Consider the following 21,221-nt stretch of genomic DNA (forward strand, 5'->3'; position numbering starts at 1 on the left):
CCAGTCAGTATCTGCACCGTCTGGATCTACACCATATGAAAGCCACACCCACACTAATCACTCCCTGTGCAAAACCTGCATCTTTATTTTGCTGCAATATCTTAGCAACATAGCAACAGGAAAGGACTTTGTCTGTCACCTGGCTGTGGTTCCTGTCCTATCACAGGCGTAACATTGGGCTTTAGTTTATTCATCTGTAAAATGGGATTAAAACTATGGGTTCTCCCTCCAGACAAATTAAAGCCAAAGTATTAAGTTTAAATCCTGTTTCATTTGGGCAATTAATGGAGACCCTTTATACACAGTTTCTCATCTGTGAGACGGGAGTGACCACAACACTTTTCACACAGGACAATGACAAAATCTGAGTAGTAGAATCAATGCTAAAACTTTTCTAAGTTTCAGCAGCAGTCCAAGTAAGAACTTAGCAAACACTAGCTAAAAGTACTACGTTGCTAAGTACACATAAGGTATAGGTCTCATCTCAAAGTAAAAAACTTTTTCATTGGTTACTGTTTTCATTTAACTGTTGACATATAATGGCTTAATGTAGACTTCCTGAAAGGCTAGGTTGCTAAGTACACACAGAACACATAGTTCTCCCAACACAAATGTTTTTAATGGATATCATTGTTATGGTAAGTACAACTGAAATTTGCTCCAGCAGCTTATATTTTGCTAGTTTGGTTCCCATCTTGTTCCCATCTATTTGGGGATGGTGGGGATGTGGAGTTTTCAGGAAGGGAGACCTAACTGGCCAAAGTAGGTTACTAGAAGCAGGCCTTTGAACTGCTGCTGGCTCTGGACTCTGCCTCTACCATCTGGTCTACCAGAAATATGACCAACCTCTGCTATATATGATACCCCTACTACCATAAGCCCAACCTTTCCTTTCTTGTCCTGGTAGAAGGAGGCCTCCTAAACTATGAACCTAAAGGAGCTTTTCCTCTCCAAAGTTGTTTCTGTTGGGGATGTAGGTGATAGTCATTGAAAAGTGACAACTGCCATTGCCAAGAACAATGACTCTACATATTTTGAGATAAGTGACCGACTCAGGCCACCAAGGCTTGGGCTTGGAGAAGTGAAGAACAGTAGTGTCAACAGCATCTATTTCCTGTGACTGCAGGTGCATGTGGCTGGACTTTGGAGAACTGGCTTAGTTATTTGTGGAGTGGTGCCTCATAGCATTCACTTGGAGTCACAGGGAATAGAAAGAAATCCTGGCCATGAGACTACAGCTCTTTCCTGGGTACAGTTTCTCATTCTCTGCCTAGACAATGTTCCAGCTCCACCAATGCTAATTAAAGACCTGCAAATCAGAGTAAGCAGAGCCAACGGCAGAAAAGGGATTACTGTCCCCCAAACTGGTCTGCTCTGCCCTCAAGAGTCCCTGCTCCCACAAAGAGGCAGAAGATGGAAAGCAATTTGGTCTCCACCATCTCTCAACAGATGCTGGGCACCATAAGAATTAATGGGCTGGAGACGCAGGTAAGGGCCATTCAGAAGCTCCTCATTACTTCAAAAACCGCTCTCTATGGAGGAAAAGGTTAATCGAAGCCCAGAACTGGAAGAGAGGCAAACAGACTGCAATTGCTTTAATCCCAGTAGTGGCAGGAAGGCTTCCAGAGAAAGAAGTTTATACAAAAGAGGCTATGCTCTGCCCCAGAAAGAGGAACTGAGCCTAGAAACCAGGAGACCTGCTCCAGTAGTCCAAAAGCCTTGACCAAGCCCTCTCTGAAACCCAGCCAAGTAGCAGAACTTTTATTCTGTTTTTCTTTGATTTAACCATACTATGGAAAGATCTGCTAGGCAAATATGTTACACTCCCAACTGCAATTTCTCAAAAACAAAAAAAAAAAAAAAAAAAAAAAAAAACCCAAAAACCTGAATGTTCTCCATATTAATGAGCCATAAATCTTGTAGGAAATTATCTCTCCTGGAGAGTTTTCCTCCCCAGTCATAATTATCCGACAAGGTGTGACCTTTGTGTACACAGAACACATGGTTATGTATATTGGGGGGTAGTTTATTGTATTCATAGTTAAGGTCAATGTCAATGCAGAGGGGATGAACGTGGCTAACACCTACAGGCTGGCTGAAATCTTACATTAACTGAAGTAAGTGACCTTTGAGCATAAACAATAATACCAAGGAAGCCAACATTGCAGGGCGGAAGTACCATTGAGAAGAAAAGTGTGGCAAAGCAAACAAGCGCATACCGAGCTTTGTCAACCTTGGCACTATTGATATTTGAGGCTGGATAACACTTGAATGGAGGAAGACTGTCCCCTGCATTATAGAATGGACAACAGTTCTCTGCTCTCTACCCACAAGATGCCAATAGTTTCCCCATCTCTGAGTTTTGACAGCAAACATTATCTCTTGTCTTATCATAGCCAAATGTCCTCCTCCAGCCAACCTCACCCTAGGTGAGTGAGAGCTACTGGTTTATAATGAGGCTCAAGTTCATTACAGCAGCCATCCATAACTTAGCTAATGGCAACCATTGTCCAGATACCTGACATTAGTCCCCCCATGAGCACAACACATTGAGGCCCTGAGGTTCCTCCCACTGGACAGATATGTGACCAGTGACCGGATGGCTGTGAATTCATGTCCCTTCTCTTTTCCCCTCATTCCCTTGATTCTTGCTTGATAAGGTAATTCCTTATCCATCTTGACATCATGAGGACATGAAGCACTGAAGGAGTTTGAAGCAGCTCGTGTGGTTTAATTGATCCTAAGGAAAAGTGGCATTATTATTATAGGCACTCAGACTGAATATGCAAAAGTTTTGGAATGCGACTCCTGTCATCTCTTAGCAAGATTAACTCTCATCTCTCAAGCATCTCTCAGCAAGCTGACTGTACCAGCGCCAGTCTCAAAACACACCTCCTGTCAAGTGTAATTAGCCCAGTGCTGGGGAGGCTGAGGCCCAGGCCAGAGGACTCAAATTTCAAAGCCAACCTGGGCTCTATAGTAAGACTCTGTCCACTGGATCAAACAATAAAAAACAAAGCAAAACCTTCACCTCCTGAGAGAGTTTGCAGAACAGTTCCCTCCTACTCTCTTCTAAGCACACGTGTCTCCTTCCATTCACAATGGCGACTCTTATTAAGGGCACAATCACACGCCTGCATATTTCTCATCTGATTCTTCCAATAAGACCCCAGGCAGAAGCCTTCTTTCGGCTTCTCCTGCTGTCACACCCTTGATGTCTCACACAAGGCCTGGCCTCTGCATGGCCTCACAGCTATTTATTGAATAAGCCAAGATGAATGGATTACACAGTGTAATTTTTAAGCTTTCATTCCCTTCCATATTCCCTGGTATTGTTTGTAATCCTCCTGGCCCTAGTAACATCTTTAAATAATGTGACTGTCACTCCCTCCCTCCATGCCCCCATTTAGCTGATCAAAGGAATTCAAGTACCTGGTTAGATTTGAAAACTGAGCAGTCAGGAACATTTCCCCCTGTTGCCCTTGATCTCCAGGCCCTGGGTGATCTCCATGTAAATGAACTTCTGTTCCCTTCCAGGTGAGCCAACCTCAGAAATACGGATTGACAGATCTTTACTCTACAAAAGAGCTCCTGCAGGACAGCTCCCCAGGTGTCTCTGCATCTGAGTCAGAGCCATTTGCTAATCAGCAGAGGTACTGTGGGGAGTAGGAGTCACTGAGTAGGGAAGGTGAAATTAAATGACAAGAGGCCTTGGCAATTGGAGTGGGTTCAGAAATGATAGTCCCCCTTGAGGATCAATGAAAAAGAATCAAATATGCATTCAGATTTATCACCATATTATTGATGCTCAGGGAGACAGTCTGTTTTTTTTTTTTTTTTCGTTGTCGTTCTGAAATGAATTCCCCCCCCCACTGGCTCTGTAGCCTATGGTATTTACCCACAGGCCTTATGGCAGCCTGTATGACAAAAATAAAATAAAAATACTTTTCAAACAAAGCAGTCCGTCTATCCGTCTATGTATCCACCATCCAGGCATCTATTTGTCTTTAGGTATCTATGTATCTATCTGTCTATATGCTCCAGTGTCTGTCCACCATCACCTCTATGCACATATCTGAGTACAGCTTTAGAAACTTGTGCAAAACATTCCCTGTTTATCTACCCAGATATTTATTCATATATCTGTCTACCTATGTATCTACCATCCATCCATCTGTCTATCCATCCATCCATCCGTCCATCCATTCATCTATCTATCTATCTATCTATCTATCTATCTATCTATCTATCTATCTATCTATCTATCTATCTATCTGCCTGTCTCTGTGGTAATTTGAAGAATAAGGGCGTTCACAGGCTCATATGTTTGAATACTTAGTCCTCAGTAGGTGGAAGTGTTTGGGAACAATTAGAATGTGTGGCCTTGTTGGAAGAAGTGTATCACTGGGGGCAGGCTTTAAGGTTTCAAAAGCCTATGCCACTTCCAGTGTGACCACTAAATCCTGCTTGTAAATCAAGAAGTAAACTTCAGGTTACTGCTCTAGCCTGCCTGCCTGCTACGATGCTCTATTCCATGAGAGTTATGAATTCACTCTCTAAAACTGTAAGCTGCAAGTAAACTGTCTTCTATAAAAGTTCTTAACTTGTGGGGAGAACTTGTGGGAAGTTCAAAACCCCTTTGGGCGATTGCACATCAGATATCCTGCATATCAGATAGTTACATTATAATTCCTAACAGTAGCAAAAAAAAAAAAAAAAAAAAAAACAGTTATGAAATAGCAACAAAATAATTCTATGGTTGGGGGTCACCACAACATGAGGAACTGCATTAAAGGGTCTCAGCATTAGGAAGGTTGACATCCACCGTTCTATGGATGCCTTACTTACTCACTGTATCTTATTCACGGAATAGCATAGTAATTAAGACACTATCTTCCTGCTATCTATCATCAACATGTCTGGCTGCCTTCTACGGATCCACCTATTCATCTATTCACCCACATCTGAGTATATCCACAGATGGAAGTTTACAAATACCAGAACTGGTACGTCCGGCTTTGTCTAAGCACTAGCAAATCTTTCTACTGATGACAACAATGTCACTCTCTAGCCTAATGAAACAGAGGCTGCAAGAAAGATTCTGATGTCATATGACCCTAAACATGGCACCCACCATGGCTAGGTCTCTTCTATGTGATCTTGGGTAAGTTATTTGACTTTTAAGATCCTTAAGTCTAGGAACTAGATTTAATAATAGCATAACTGTAGAAATATTGTTGACAATAAAGATTCTAGGCCACTAACCAAATTTAAAGTCCTTTCAGACTTTTCCTGTTTTACTCTTTCATTTCTAAGACATCTGGTTCCCAGGTACTTCCATCCAGAGATCTGAGCAATGGTCACTATTGCCAAGCAGAGATTACTTGAGACATCCACAGGGCCCATGTGTTACAGAGTATTCTGAAGCCAGTGACTTAAGACTCACTCCTTCAAGGTATTAATCTAACCATTAGTATAAGAGTCGTGCTACCCGGAGAAGATGAGAAGTTCCACCATGCTGATGGAAGAGGCCATGAGGACCAGTGACCAGTTGATACATTTCTCCCAGTTCCATAAAGCTGTGCCGGGCAGGTATACTAGGCCATGGAGGAGGGACTATAAGACTATCAGTCAGTGGGATTCAGGAGGAAAATGGGTATCTTGGTGGCCTTAGATCTTGTGAAACCTGTGAAAAGCAAAGCCATATTGCACATGCGTGATGTAAGGACACTATGAATTGCAACACACAATAATAAAGTCTGGGACTCTATCACAGCAACACACAATAGTAAAGTCTGGGACTCTATCACAGCAACACACAATAGTAAAGTCTGGGACTCTATCACAGCAGGCAAACTCTCTGGGAGCAGAAAGGACACTTCGGGCAGAAGAGGGAACCTATCCAGGGCTCAGAATTTATGTGATCGCTGCTTCTGCAGGGTAAGCTCTCCCAAGGCCTTTCATGCCTGCTGGCTTGCTCATGCCGCATGGGTTGCATTTAGGACACTGCTTTCTGCCAGAAAAACCTAGCATATCCTTCTTGCCTGACTTACTGCATGGGGGCAGCTGTGTAGAATCCCACTGTGTATCTTGTGACAGAGTAAAGCCCAGCAACAAGTCACATGTGGCTATGGCCTTTGGACAAAAAGATCATACTTTGGTTGCATTCTAATGTGCTGTGTCTGTGTGTCTGTCTGTCTGTGTTTGTAGAGGCCAGAGGTCAACTTGAGAGTCTCCATTAGTCTAGAGCTCATCAAGTAGTACATGCTGGCTGACCAATGAACCCCAGGGACCCACTTGTCTCTGCCTCCCAAGTTCTAGGGACAGAGCATCACCGTAACATCTAGCTTCATTTTTTAAAATTTGGAGTCTGGAGCAAGCCCTTTACTAACTGACATATCTCTCCCTACAGTGCCTCTCTAACATGAAAAGGCTTAAGTCATGAAGACAGTGTGGTATGGATGCTGAAAGTGTGCTTTGCACCACCACCTCGATGCTTAGGTCCCTGGAGCCCACACAACCTTAAGAGTGGCCATTTTGTAGGAGTGCTGCTCCCTCATGACATGTTTTCCAAACACGTGGACATCTTCCTGCTCTTCCTATGGAAGTTCTAGCTGGATGAAGCCCAGAGCACAGGGCATGGCAGGATCAAATGCAGTAGAGAAGCAGTGGCTTCTGGTGCTCGGGAGAAGGACTACTTGCCCATGGCTTTCCTGAGCAGAACAAGTTGCCTTCTAGGGAAAGGGTTGAGCAACGAGTGTAGAGTCTTTCTCTATAGTCTGCCTAACAACCTATTCTGGAAATTATCTCATGACCCAGGGGTAGACAGGGAGGCAGGCACATCCCAAAGTGTTACCTATAACATCTGGAAATTCACATGCATGGTTTTGGAGGATACCCAAAGGAACCCTTTATGCTTAGTTCTGTCATTATGCAAATATATACATACATACACACACACACACACACACACACACACACACACACACAAGTATAGTTCTCCAAAGCTGTGATTTCACTAATAGTACTAATGATACAATGTCTTTCAACTTTGATCCCGCTGGCACCTTGGAGAGGATGATTTTTTTCCCATTATGATAAATAATTATTTCCCACAGAGAAGCCATGGGTCAACTTCAGATACTGTTCCCTGGGTGCTGCTATTTTTTCCCCAAGACAGGGCCTTGAGCTTTTAATGTAATGGCTGCAATGTATTAACAAATGCCATTCTCACCACCAGGGGATTACACTGGTCCCCATGCATGAGACAATCCTAGGTGTCTGTAAGATCTTCACACATATTCTCTTGGCATCAAGTTATGCTCAGATTGAGAATGCCCAAAGGTTTGAGTTGGTCTTTAAAGCCTAGTGAATTCAGTGAGTTAAGGAAAAACAAGCTATTAGATGACTTAATTCCTCAGGTAAAATTCACTCACAGACACAATGGCTAAAGAGATATGCAAAGAATGAGAAACGGCAAAACAGAGGACATGAGATCCGTCTCATCCCCAGAGCTGAACATCTGTCTGTCCTACCATCCCTGGGGGTCTGCTCCTCCCTAGGACAACTATACTGCTGTGCCCCTAGGAACAGGACAGACAAGCACAGAGATTCCCTGAGGATCCATTTCCCACGCAGCTTAGAGGCTTCTTAACAGCCAGGCCATACTGAAGCAAGGTGGTTTGTGACTCTCCTGGCTCAGGATAGGAAGATTCATGCTGAGACGCTGGTATAAGGCAAGGACCCAGGGCTGGGAAAGGAAGGAGTATGCAGGTGGTACTTGCCAGCATGTCACAGAAAATCCCCCAAAGGGCCGTTACTCATTCATGAACTGTTCAATATGTTTTAATGTGTCTGACACCTGGAAAGTGTTCTCGCTGGGGCTCCAAAGGAGGCCCTGCCTGTCTTCTCTCCTTGTTGTCTGACCAAAGCATGGAGCTAAAGAGGTCATCAGTCTGTAGACACACCCCTACAAAGCCGGTAGGAAGTGCTGCATTCCACAGTATTAAAGCTTACACAGGCACTCGCTCCATGCACCTCTGACAGTCTGGAGATCGTTCCTGTGATTCTCACTAGGACTCTGTCAGGAGGCATGTTTAAAACGGAATAGGAATAACCTGGAGATCAGACAGTCCCATCCACACTACAAGCCAGAAGAGGCAGAAGTGTATTCTACCCATGCTTCAGTGACTCTGAGGAAGGCTCCCAGAGAGAAGACATAAGTGTCAGACCACATTCTTCCATTTCTGGACCCATGGGCCATCTGCCCCACCTAGACATTCCACTGCTATCTACACTGTTCCCAATGTTCCCATACCCGAGCAGATAGTACAATTTTTTGTGCTGGGAGCTGGGCCTTGTAGTTACAGTATCACTGAAGGCCCATTATGGGAAAGCTGTTATCTGCCAGTTACGTCTAGAGTCTATATCTGGGTGGTGATATGCCATTGTCTGCTCCCGTCAGAGTTAATCCAGTTGGGGTGGCCAATTACTTAGCCAAGGAACCACACTTCAGAAAGACAAGTCACCTTAAGTCACCCTAAAGTGATCGGAAGGATAATTAGCCCTTTAATGAGATAATGTACATTTTTTTTTCTTCCCAGATTTTCTATCCCTGTGAAGAGCTGTCACAGAACCTCAAGGTAAAAAAAAAAAAAAAAAAAGATAAGTGGCAAAGGCCACTGGACTCACTCACCTGGGTCTCTAGGGTGATCAGTGGACTTGGGTGTGGATCCTGTGGGGAGAAAAGAGAAAACTCTCTTAAGTGGTGAGTCAACTTTCAAACTGAGCATTACTTTCAACCCTGTCAATATTCCCCAGCGGGGCGGGGCCAGTTAGAGCCTGTCTTCTCAGTCCTCTTGAATGCCAGACCTTGACCCTCCCTGCTGAAACCCAGCCCTCCTTTCCATATCTGAGGATGAAAGAGGCCCAGCGTTGCCCATAAGTAGATCACTGTTCAAAACAAGGAGTTGCCAAGAAGGGGGGGGGGGGTATGAGGTGGCTCAGATAATCATGGAGGAGACCTGAATCAAAGGACTAGCATAAAAAGATAGGAAGGGACACACACTCATAATCTTTGTGCTGGGGACACAGTGACAGGCAGATCCCTGGAGCTCACTGCTAATCAGCCTAACCTACTTGATGAGTTCCAGGCCAGGGAGCCTAACTTTGTCAAACAAGGAAGCAAGCAAGCAAACAAACACACATCCTCCCAAAAAACAAGCAAAACAAAAACAAACCACCATGTGGCTGGCTCCTGAGGAATGATATCTGAGACTGATCTCTCACTTCACATGCGTGTAGCCACATGAGCGTGGTTATTATGGTACCTGTGGATTCACATGCATACACACACATACACACACACAAAAAAAAAAAGAAGAAAAAGCACCTTTTCAACACATCTTCAGTGCGTTCAACACCCCTCCCCCAATTTGGAAGAGACTTGGGTGCGTAAGAGAATCAGACATAAAGTTATGGTTCATAGCAAGGTTGTGAGCTTATGTGTAATCTTTCAAGACTGGAAGACACAAGAAAGAAGGAGTAGCCAATTCCTGTGTGAGCAGCATGTCACCAGGCCAGGAAAGATCTTTTCAGGCCAGAGAAACATCCCATTCACTCACTAGCAACAAAAGCCAATTGACTGAGGATGCTGGGTGGTAAACCCTGGGGTCACTACGCATAAATTCTGTGTTGGGGGAGGGATAGGGCAGGGGCAGATGGAGGGGGCAAGAATTCATCAGAGGTGATGGCATTCCTTCCCTGAGTAGTTTCCAAGGAAAACAGGAAACCTAGCACATAAAGGCTATTTTTGTCTACACCATGGCTGCTCGGAACTGAACCATCATATGTGTTCATGATTCTGGGAAAACCACATTTAGCAACCTCTATACAGAATGGCCATGGTTGTAAGGCCCTGTGCAGAAATCCAGTTTGAAACCTGACTCTCTCAAAGCAGATTTTTCCCCCAATACAGGTTTCTAGGAAGCCATGCAAATTAACAACCAGGTTAGCTTTCTTTAAATATTGTGAATAAAGGAGAGAGAGGAAAAACCCCAACATTCTAAACTCCTGGTGGAGAGAGGGGGCGGGGAGAACAAGAGCAAAAGAGAGAAAGAGCAAGAAGAATGAGAGAGTGAGTAAGAGAGAGAGAGAGAGAGAGAGAGAGAGAGAGAGAGAGAGAGGGAGGGAGGGAGGGAGGGAAGGAGGGAAGGAGAGAGAGAGAGTAAGAGAGAGAGAAAGAGGGAGGGAGGGAGGGAGAGAGAGAGGGAGGGAGGGAGGGAGGGAAGGAGGGAAGGAGAGAGAGAGAGTAAGAGAGAGAGAAAGAGGGAGGGAGGGAGGGAGAGAGAGAGGGAGGGAGGGAGGGAGGGAGGGAGAGAGGGAGAGAGGGAGGGAGGGAAAGAGGAAGGGAGAGAGGGAGGGAGAGAGAGAGGGAGGGAGGGAAGAAGATTGAACACTGGGCTGCATGTATACTCCATAAGCACTCCACTGGCCTCTCAGTTTAATTTGTATTTTGAGGTAGAGTCTGAATAAATTGCTAGGGCTAGTCTGCTAGAACTCACTGTATCGAGGCTGGCCTTTAACTTGTAATTCCCTTTTTTGCCTCAGTTTCCCAATTTGCTGTTCTGGCAGGCCTGCATCATTAGGCCTTGTTTCCATTAAACATTTTAAATATTTAGTTACTGTCTGAGACAAGGTCTTCCTGTGTAGCCCTAGCTGGCCTGGGACTTGCTGTGCAATGCAGGCCAAGCTCAAACTAAGGCCATCCTCACACTTCTGCCTCCTGAGTGTCAGGACTACTGGAGCTATCAGACCACTTCCCTTGTCGTGATCGCTGTCTGACAGCATCTTACTCGTGGCACATTTGAGGCATGGTCTCAAGCACATTCGGACATCTAGACTTTCCCTGAAGGGGAAAAAAAATTCATCTTCCCCCAATTCCAGTTTTGAATCTAAGTTGCAGCACTTCCCTGGCCCTGCTTTAGGGATGGGATGTTGCCATGGAGACCCCTCCCTCCCTCTGACTTTTATGCTGTCTGAGCACAGAGAGTCCTCACACCCAGGAAAACACTATAGGAAACTTTTCCTTCACTCTCCCATACTGCAAAGCTGACCCACAAGGAACTGATGAGGAGTCCTGGAGAAACACTTTGGGTCTCCCCTCCACAACCTCTCCCACCTTTTTCCCAGGGTGGTATTCAAAATCCACCAGAACTCAATGTTTACTGAGCTACTCAGGGTGGGTGTGCAGGCTCATGATTCCACCCAACCTTACTTTCGAATTACACTCATCATGTGTATGGTCAATGAAGTACTATGCTGGAGAGGTGAGCCCGGTTCCCTATTGAATGGCCACACAGGGCAGACCCCAGGTTACTCTTCCAGAGATGGATTCATCTTCCCCCATCTGTGGCTGGCAGCAGACCCTGTTTGTCCCACATAGCCTCGGTCTTCACACCACCATCCGCCTAAGCCTGCTTATCTCTTCTAAGTGTACCTCCGTCCATATTCATCTAGGTATGAGTCAGAACAGAAGAAGCTGTGGCTCAGCCTCAAAATTAGCCACCTTCTCCAAAGCCAAATCCTAGCTAGAGCTGCACGGGGCATTGGGTGCATGCCCAGATTAATTAAGTTGTGCTTCATGCCCATTTGGCTATTGTATAGGGCTTATGCTTCATTGCTCAGAATCCTAAGACAGCAAAGAAAGGGGAATGCAATCCTAAACCCCTAAGAATGACTACACCAGGAAAAACCTTCCCTGGGAAGCTATGGGAAAATCTACACCCATTATGAGGATGATACCAAGAGACTGGTCCTTTGACACAGCACAGTATCTTCTCTTTATCTTGAGTTCCAAAATCACAGACCCTGTCACAAGCCATCAGGAGTCCGAGGTTGATTTCAAAAGCTTCTGGGAGAAGGAGTACAAAGGGTTCTTATTTGGCATCTTAATTAACTGGCCAGGAAGAGGATGAAGCCCTCACAAGGGGCCTATGTCACGAACACCCAGCTGTTCTCATGCCAAACACACTTCCTTTTCCTAGCTGGGTGCACACTGGAAATGTGAGACTCTCCCTAACCTGCTAGGTCCTGAGGACTCAAGGTATGACTGCCTATCTGTGAGGTCTCACTCACAGTAACAACCTCCTTAATTGGAAAGGCTAACGAAGTGGAACTGGGTCAATGATGCCGTCTGCCTAATCCATCCTGTCTGTCTAAACTGGGACTCTTAGGTTTACAGTAGAGTAAATTCCTGTCTGTCAGAGAGAAGGCTTCAAGGGACCAAAGGAGAATTTGCAACGTGCTCACCCACTCTTGTGGAGTGTTTCTGGAATTGTAATAAGCATGCCAGGCCCACAGAACCTCCTATGCCAGGAAAAGCACTTGGGTCACCGAGTGCAATGACAATGTGGAGAAGGCAAATGGAGAACCAACTGAGACTGAATCTGTGAACCTCACTCCTTACTGCTCCCTAGACCTACACTGTCCAGTCCTGGGACTTTGAGGTTCAGCTTGGCCTTGGTCACTTCAGTTGATCCACTCGGAGTTTCTCAGAACACGTCTAACACAGAAGTGAGAGGTATGATTGAACATGAACTTCTGTGGTTTTCTCTACCTCAAGAAGAATATGACTCAGGTGGCAACTGGTGCAAAGGAGAACTATGTGGAGAGAGGCATGGAACCTGCAGCTTAGACTAAGCCCAACACATAGACCCCCATCCAATAGGAAGCACAGAGAAACTCTATGTCTGCTCTTTTCCTGCACTGAGCTTGGAGTAATTTGTTACACAGCATTGCTGTGGTCATAGCTAACTGATGCACTCTCTAAACGCTGACTTTGAAAGAACTAAATGTTTTGTCATAAGTCCCACAACCTTGGAACTCACTTTTCTTAAGTATACAAATGCACTCAAAGGGAATACACTGAACTATGACGGGCAACTATGATTTCTCAGGGCTGGGACTTCTGTTAGCTGTACCATGACACCAATCACAATACACTTGGCCATAAGGATCCTGGATGGCCTCCAAGTTCACCTTCTGAATCCTACCAAATTCTTTAGGACTCACTAAAGGCCAAAATAACACTAAAGGAGATGGCCACGGAAGCGTCTCTTTCCCCAAGAGCTACACTGCGTCCCTTCCTCTGGTTTATTAACTTTATCACTTAATCAAGGTTTAGAGCAGCTAAACACTACAAGGTGAGCATCCCTTGTTCAACATGTTTGAGCCCAGAAGAGAGGTTGGAATTTTTAGCAACTGCAGCTGCTATTGGAACTGACCTGATGCTCCTCTTCCGATTTCAAAGCGCTGCGGGTTTAGGAAGTAGGAAATGCTCACCAACAATGGCGACTAATACTGAGTGAACCCTTTCCACATTCCAGGCCCTGGGCTTGCCTCCTGGGCAGCCTTCATTTCAGTTTCCCCTGTAACAACCCTCAGAGGGTAGAGTCAGAGAAGCTGACCACCAGAGAGAGCTGAAACAACCTGCCCAGGTCACACCATAGAGCGCTGAGCCATCAATGGCCCTCTCTTTTATAGCAATATAAAATGGAGAACGTAGTCCAACTTAAAAAATAAAATAGCCATCTCACACTTTGGCTCATGTCTACCAGACATACGGTCAGCAATAAGCAGTATCACATCAGCAAACAGCAGAACACACCCACGTACCCCACCCACACCCACACACAAGTTTTGTTGCTTTAAGGTTGTAGATACTGTTGAGAGAAAGGAACATAGGAGCCATGACTAGAAATGAAGCTGGTCCCTGGCCCAGAGGGAACTGAAGGATTTAAGCAGCACAGCCAACATGAGATTTCTGTGTTTGGTGCCAGCAGCCTGGTCACCACAAGCAAGCCACGAGTGAGTCAGACAGACTCTGTGAACACTTGCCTCTGGGCTGACTGTTCAACCCAAGGAAAGCCAGATTACGGTTTTAGAGAAATGAAACTCATCTGTCCATCACAAGTCTTGTTCATGAGATCAGGAAGCTCGACTCACACATTGTGTAATCCATGGAGACCGAAGGCCAGAGTCTAACAAGCAGTTAAGCTTCACGAAAGACAGAAAAGGAAGAAGGTACACCTTAGACCCCCAGGCATTTCTGGGTTTTGGGGTTTGCTCTAAGGACATTGAAGGCGGTTTGTTATTGGATGTTAGGCAATGGCTCAGGGTGGAGGTGACAATGATTCATGCCTTTCACACAAGACCTCTGAAGTCAGCAGGACCTTACAGTATACCTTGCATCTCAGCCATTCCCATGAGATGTGTCTGAAGACTACTGTGGCTCTCTCTCTCTCTCTCATTGTGCTGGTGGCTAGAACGGAAATTTTCTAGCGTGGAGATGTGCTTTAACCGGGGGTAGAGGGCACAGCTCAGCTGGCACAGTGCCTACCATCATGCACAAAGCCCTGGGTTCTATTACCAGCACCTTATAGCTTGGGTGTAAAGTTACATGCCCACCATCCCAGAATGTGGGAGCTAGAGGAAGACTGGAAGTTTGTTCAAGATCATCTGCAGGGAAGAGAGGGCAGGCTAGAGGGTCAGCTCTGGTTCAAATAATGCTTAATTTCTGTAGGCGTGTTTATTGAGTCACTATAGCAACATATAAATTGATCAGTATAAATAACAGACCACCATTGTTCACTCTTCTAGAGTCTGGAGCCCTGGGGTCAAGGTGCTTCAGGTTTGTTCTGAAGGCTTCTCCTTTTGTTTACAGAGACTCTTCTCACTACCACCTCACATGTCCTTTGGTGTCTCTATAGTCAAACCTCTTCTTCACACCATGACACCACATCAGACCTACCACGAAGGCATCAGTTCATCTCTTTAGAGACCCTGTCTCCGAGTACAGTGGCATTTGGAGGGACTGGGGGTTAGAGCCTCCATGAGGAAAACTGAATGGATTCTTATTCAACCTACAACAAACAGCAGAAAGGGGACAGAACAGAAGATACTGGCTTCCCCAGGGGTCACTGTGAAAGGAGGATCTAGAGCTTACTGTGTGGGATATATAGAGGCATCACTAATAAGTATCTCTCTGTAACAAATGTAACCCTAGAGTGACCTTGGCAGACCTAGGAACGCAGTGTCCTAATCTTTGAGAGTAGTAAGAGGCTGACATCATTAGTCCTCCAAAGCATTCTACTAAAGTAGGTATTTAAAAGATGTCTGTGCCTTTTAATCCCCACATCTACTTGAATCTCTGTGAGTTTGAGGCCAGCTTGGTAGACACAGAGAGGTCTAAGCTAGCCAGAGTTATTCCAGTAAGAATCTCTGAAGAAATTGTATATGAGGTCAAAATAATCTTTTTTTTTTTTTTTTTTTTTTTGGTGCCTGGCTAATGAACACGTAGACATATCCCTGGGTGCACACCTTTAATAAGCCATAATTCTTCTGAAATACAAGTTGCTGTATATACTAACTAACTCCAGGTCAGCAAAAAAGCCCATAGAAGTCAACATGTCACTTCAAATGATCTCTCTGTGCCAAATAGTTGCTCTAGTTGTAGCCCTGCCTGGGGAGGTATCCTGCTCCACACCACAGATATTCATAGTGCAGCTGGGGAGGGGTGTAATTTGTTTACAAACAGTGCTCAAAGGGGAGAGGGCCAGGGCCAGAGAATTGGTTTCTCTGATGTCAGCTATAGGTCCATTAGGAACTCAGTACTGGGTATTCAGGGCAAGTGTTAAAAGACCTACATTTTTACTGAATTCCCGTGGGCCATTCTCACCTACTGGACCCTGATGGCCTCTGGCCTATGTCAGGAGGATATAAGATGGTGAAATGACAAAAGGCGGACCTTGAATGTCTACTCGGTTGGCCACTGAGTGTCTTCTATCCACATGACCTGTAATACTTCTGACGCTGGTGGCATCTGTGTCCTGAGGGATTTTCAGTTAATAATTTCTTCCTACTGAGAGGGATAAGGTGTCTCTCCTGCCCCATGGAAACTGCCCAAGGCTGTCTCCTCTCCCATGATATCTCCCAAGGCCTATGTAGTTTCTTCTCACCCCTTTCTCAAGCCCTAAACACAGCAATCAGTGCCACATAACTGAAATTTGTCTTTGTGAGATTTCCTTGGTGACTTCTCTCACAGGTAGGTGGCTCTGTGATGAAGGTGAGGCACATGCCTGGCAAGTGGTCCTGAGGATGAGGAAGGGATGTTGGGGATGACAGATCTCTCCTTGTTACCTTGGCAGTGTTCTGCTTTGACTGCTGACCAGAATCGCACAGAACACACTCTAGTGAGGAGTGACAACTCACATTCAAATACGGATGGGGTGGAGAAATCAGAAACTCCATAGGTCACATAAGTTGTTTGTTTGTTGGTTGGTTGTTTTGTTGTTGTTTTTACCTAGTAACACTTCCAGGCTATTGCTACAGGGTTCATTTGTCTTCCTCTTGCTACCTTCCAAATTTAAAAAGTTTTAAACACATATAAGTCTGATCTCTTTTTAATATTCTTTCCATCTATTTTATTCCAAATCTCCCCCAATAATCTACAGTGTGATGCCCAAGCCTGTGGAGCTGGGAGTGCAGTGCCGATGGCCTTGGAGAATCTGTAGGGAACTCAGTCAGCCTCCTACTATTTTCCTTCCTTAGTGTGCAGAGCCCAGAACGTGAATGGCCAACAAACCTGTCTGCCACTGTAGGTACACTTTTGTTGTTTGTACCCGAGAAGGTCTATTTCTCCATAAAAGAATGTGGGCCTGGAAAAGCTGGCAGTAAAGTGTTTGCTGTCCAAGCATGAGGGGTTGAGCATAGACCCCAGCAACCATGGAAAAGCCCCAAGCAGCACATGTGCCGATATGACCCCCAGCTCTGGGGAGGCTGAGACAGGAGGATCCGAGAGGAATCCGGGCCGGGCAGTCTAACTGAATCAGTGAGCTCTGGGTTCAACAAGGAATCCTGCCTTGGAACATATGGCAAAGTGCCCACTGGACAAAGGTGAGCATCTCCAGCTCTCACCTAGAAACCAGGCCTGGCAGTGAGCAGGGAGTAGGTAGAGCTCAGGGGGTTGCCTGGAAGCCAGTCCAGCTGACGAGATTCCCCAGAGACTCTGTTCCAAAAAATGCAAGATGGAGAAATAACAGAAAACAACTTCTGGTGACCTCCAGCCTGGTCACATGTTTTCATGAACAGTCATTCCCACAGACACATGCACACAGACGGACAGACAGACAGACACACACACACATACACACATACACACACACACACACACACACACACACACACACACACACACCAGCACAACAAATGAAGAAGGCCATATGTCTGTCCACCACTGAGAGTAATCAGAACACTAGAAAGAATTAGGCTCCTCTTGAATGTAAGGCATTTCGCTAAGTGGGTCACTAAAATTTCATGTCTAAGAGGTGACATTAAAAGCCCATTTAACAGATGGTGAAACTGATGGTTAGAGAAGTAATTTGCCCAAGGTGGATCATTAGTAGGTATCTCTTATAGTTTAGTTTAGCTCTGAAGTGACTCTGTAAAAGGCTCATATAGGGAAGGGTTGGTCCCTAGCTGGCAAGGTGATTTGGAAAAAAATTGAAAATATTAAAGGGTGATACCTAGTTAGAAGTAGGTCATGAGGAGAGCAGTTCATTAGTATTCTCTCTATCTCTCTTTCTTTCTGTCTTTCCCTTCCCTCCCCTCCCCCTCTCTCCCTCTCCTCCAGCCCCACTTCCCCCATCCTCCATGTACACAATAAGGTGAACAGCCACACCAGGCTTTCCGTACTATGATGCCCTGCCTCAGCACAATCCCGTGAGTGAACCCCATGGAACCCTGGGCCAGAAAGGAATAAAAGCATCTTCCCTTAGGTTGCTCTCCAAAGGATTTTAGTCCCACTGTGGAAAGGCAACAGCTGCAATGTCAGAGCCAACACTTGGACCACAGAACTCAGGACCATGGATGTACATGTTGCCCACCTACTATGTGACAAGTTTTATCTATGGTTCAACCATATGATGAATGGGAATCACTTGCCACATGTCACAGTTTAAGGGTTAGTACCTACTAGGAACCTACAAAGACTATGGGACTGGATCGGATGCTCCTAGTACCAGGTCTCCCCGTTTTCTGCATCTGGGTCTTTGAGTTAATGGCTGTTACAGTTGAGTAAATGATAGGAACTGAGGGAGCAATCCAGACAAAAGAAGTTTGCCTCACAAGCATAAAGCCTTTAGTTCATTCCCCAGACATGTAAAAGCTGGGGAGATGGGCACAGGATGGTCCCCAGAACTCACTGGCCAGCCAGAGTAGCCTGCAAACAATGAGGTTCCAGAGAGGTCCTGTCCCCCAAATTACAAGGTGAGTGGTTCTTGTCTACCCACTGCTTCCATGGGCACACTCAGTCATGTGACATGGCACACACATATGCAAACACACACCTACACAGCACACTCAACCACAGTGATGACAACAGCAGAAACCCTCTCTCATCCTTGCCGTGAAAAGGGACTGAGGTAGAGTTTGCTAACCTGGCTCAGCCTCAGCCCAGAGTGGGAAAGTCCCAGCAGCAATCCTCCTCTGAGGACAAGAACTGTCACCTTACCATGTTCTTCGTTTTAAGTGAAGAGTCACTTTAGTCCACAAAGAGGCCCTGCCTATAGCAGCCTCAGCCTTTACCAGTGCCACCCAGACAATAGCTCACTCTTGGGCTCCAGCCCATGGCCTTCAGTTCTGCATCCAAGAGCAACTGCCAGGGCGTGGAAGCACAAGCAACGCCTCCAGCTCAGCTCAGTCTTGGGCATTTCCGAGGCACCAAGCCATTTCACATTCACTCACTGGGTTGACCAAGATGGCAGTAGCTATCCTGGTACCAGTGCCACTGAGTGTCTCATCCACTACCTGGTATTTCAGTGATACTGTGCTGTGCTCTGTGTTTTGGAGGGATTGGCAGGTGAGGACGCTGTTCCACCGGGAGGCAGTATGGATTTGAGCCCCAGGTCTGAAATTAAGAACCAAAGAAGAGCAAAGGAAGAAAACTTATGGATGCAGGTGTGTAACTCTGTCCCTCTGTGGGGCCTATGAGGGTGTGTGTGTGTGTGTGTGTGTGTGTGTGTGTGTGTGTGTGTGTGTGTGTATACAATATGCTTTTGAAGACAGGGTTTCATGAAGCCCAGGTTGGTTCCAAACTTGTTATATAGCTAAGGATGACCTTAAATGTTTGACACACCTGCTCCTACCCTCCAAGTACTGGCATTTACGGGGATGTGCCACCACACCTAGTTTGTGCAGTGTTGGAGATTGAACCCAGAATTTCACAGACATTAGGTAAGCACTAAGTGATCGTATCCCCAGCCCACCATGCGGTTATTGTTCACCAATTACTTGGTTTCAAAATCTTAATACAGCAAATGAACAGACATTATTGATAAATTTCATCTTTTCTACGAGGTTGACTCAGTGCATCCCCGACCTCAGTCCAGCCCCTGCTTTCTGGTGAGTCTGTGTGAGATCACAGGCCAGAAGTGCGCTTCCTATAAGGGCTACCTCCTGTCTGAATCAAAATTCAGTACGGCTGGGAATGTAGCCAACCATAGGTCACTTGCCTAGCATGTGATCCCTTGGTTTGATCTTCAACGCTGCCAAAACCTCAGCCTGGAATCCAAGTTTCTAGACGTTACGGAGTCCCAGATTCATCCTGTTATGCCAAAACAAATTTCTCAGCCTTTCCAGACTCCCCCACTCCCTTTCTCTTCGGCTCTTCTATTACCAGAGCATACTTTGTACCAAAGACACCACATCCCAGCTTCATGGGTGGAATGTATCCAAGAGGCCACACACAGAAATGCCAACACAAGCCATGGAGGAAAAAAGAAATCAAACAAACAAACAAGAAAAACAACAACAACAACAACAATCCTGAAGGCAGGGAGGAAAGAGCTCTGAACTCCAGGCTCTGGGATGGACAGAAGGTTCCTCACTGGTCTGCTAGAGCTGCTGAAAATACATGGTCACTCTGTAGGTCCAAGGAGGAAGATGGTCTTTCTACAGTTAGTCCATGTGGAGGTCAGCTCACCTCCGCAGAGGAAGGTTCAGCCTGCCTTCCTGAGCCCCTTTTCCATTTCTATGTGACATCGATGGCGCTGATGACAGTAACAATGATGATGACTGTGATGACAATGACCACTTTATTTTTCAGTGCCGATGATATAATTCAGTACCTACTGTATGCTAGGCTAAATCAGGACCTGGTGTATTGCATTAGTGGACATCTTATCTGTCATAGCTCCATCTCAGCCCCAGTTACAGTGGAGCAACCCCAGCCCTATGGTGGCCATTTTCACAGCTATCATTCTGTGGTCCTTAAAAGGAACCACAATCAGTAAGTGACAGCAATAAAAGTATAAGCAACATTTTATTACATCATCAATCCACTCTCACAGAACAGTTGTGAGACAGGATGTTTATTATGGGACTGAGGAGGTAGCTCACTTGCTGGGACACCTGCTTAGCATGCATCCCCGGCACTGTACGTAGCAGGAGCATGCTGGAACACACCTATAATCCTAACAGTCAGGAGGCATTTGAAGGAAGGTCACACGGTCAAGGTCATCCTCACTTCTACAGCAAGTTTGAGGCAAGACTTGCCTACATATTTGTCTGACAGACAAACAGATAAGATATTTAGAAAATAAAATGCCCCGAAAGTCCGGACATATGAACAGCTACTTTCTATAGTTTTACTACGAGGTGGTACTCTTTGTGTCGCCCGTTGTTTATTGGGCTCCATGCTAGAAATATGCTGGGGTATCATTCCTAATTTAAAGAGGTAGAAATGTAGCTGAGAGAGTCATGAGACTTGCTCAAAATCCAGAAAGGCTGGCTTAACCTTGCTACTGTCATTGTCATCTGAAAATCAACAAAGAAATGAACCAGTATACTTGGGTGCTGTCTGCTTTGGCCTACACCTCGAGGAAAGCATTTTGAAGCTAGTTGGAGCCATTTCTATACAGGATTATACCTCTGAATCTTAGTGGATGCCTTTGGTTGAGATGTCACCAGATTCGGCAAAGGCAGACAGGCCTCAGGCCACAGTAAGAATCACACAGCTTCTGCCTCTTGGAGTTGGATGCTGTGCCGTAGCCGGTTATGTCCATCAACTCGTGTCCAGGAAGCATCCGAGCTTGTGACCCTTCAACCATAAGGGTGCCAGCTCTTAAGAACTCACCATGTTGCTCACGGACACCTTCTCCAGTCTG

At 45.6% G+C, this 21,221-nt stretch overlaps 1 protein-coding gene across 1 annotated transcript in view; it reads right to left on the bottom strand.

Moving 5' to 3' along the window:
* The window catches only part of XYLT1 (xylosyltransferase 1), a gene marked incomplete at both ends in the record, with an annotated part of 279,257 nt that overhangs the window by 180,828 nt on the left and 77,208 nt on the right, over positions 1-21,221 (bottom strand). Inside the window, one exon of the mRNA XM_080912760.1 lies at positions 8,696-8,734. Coding sequence (XP_080768886.1) covers positions 8,696-8,734 — 39 coding nt within the window. The remainder of the gene's footprint in view (positions 1-8,695; positions 8,735-21,221) is intronic.

Source organism: Micromys minutus (assembly GCF_963924665.1).
Source record: "Micromys minutus genome assembly, chromosome: 2".
Classification (NCBI taxonomy): domain Eukaryota; kingdom Metazoa; phylum Chordata; class Mammalia; order Rodentia; family Muridae; genus Micromys; species Micromys minutus.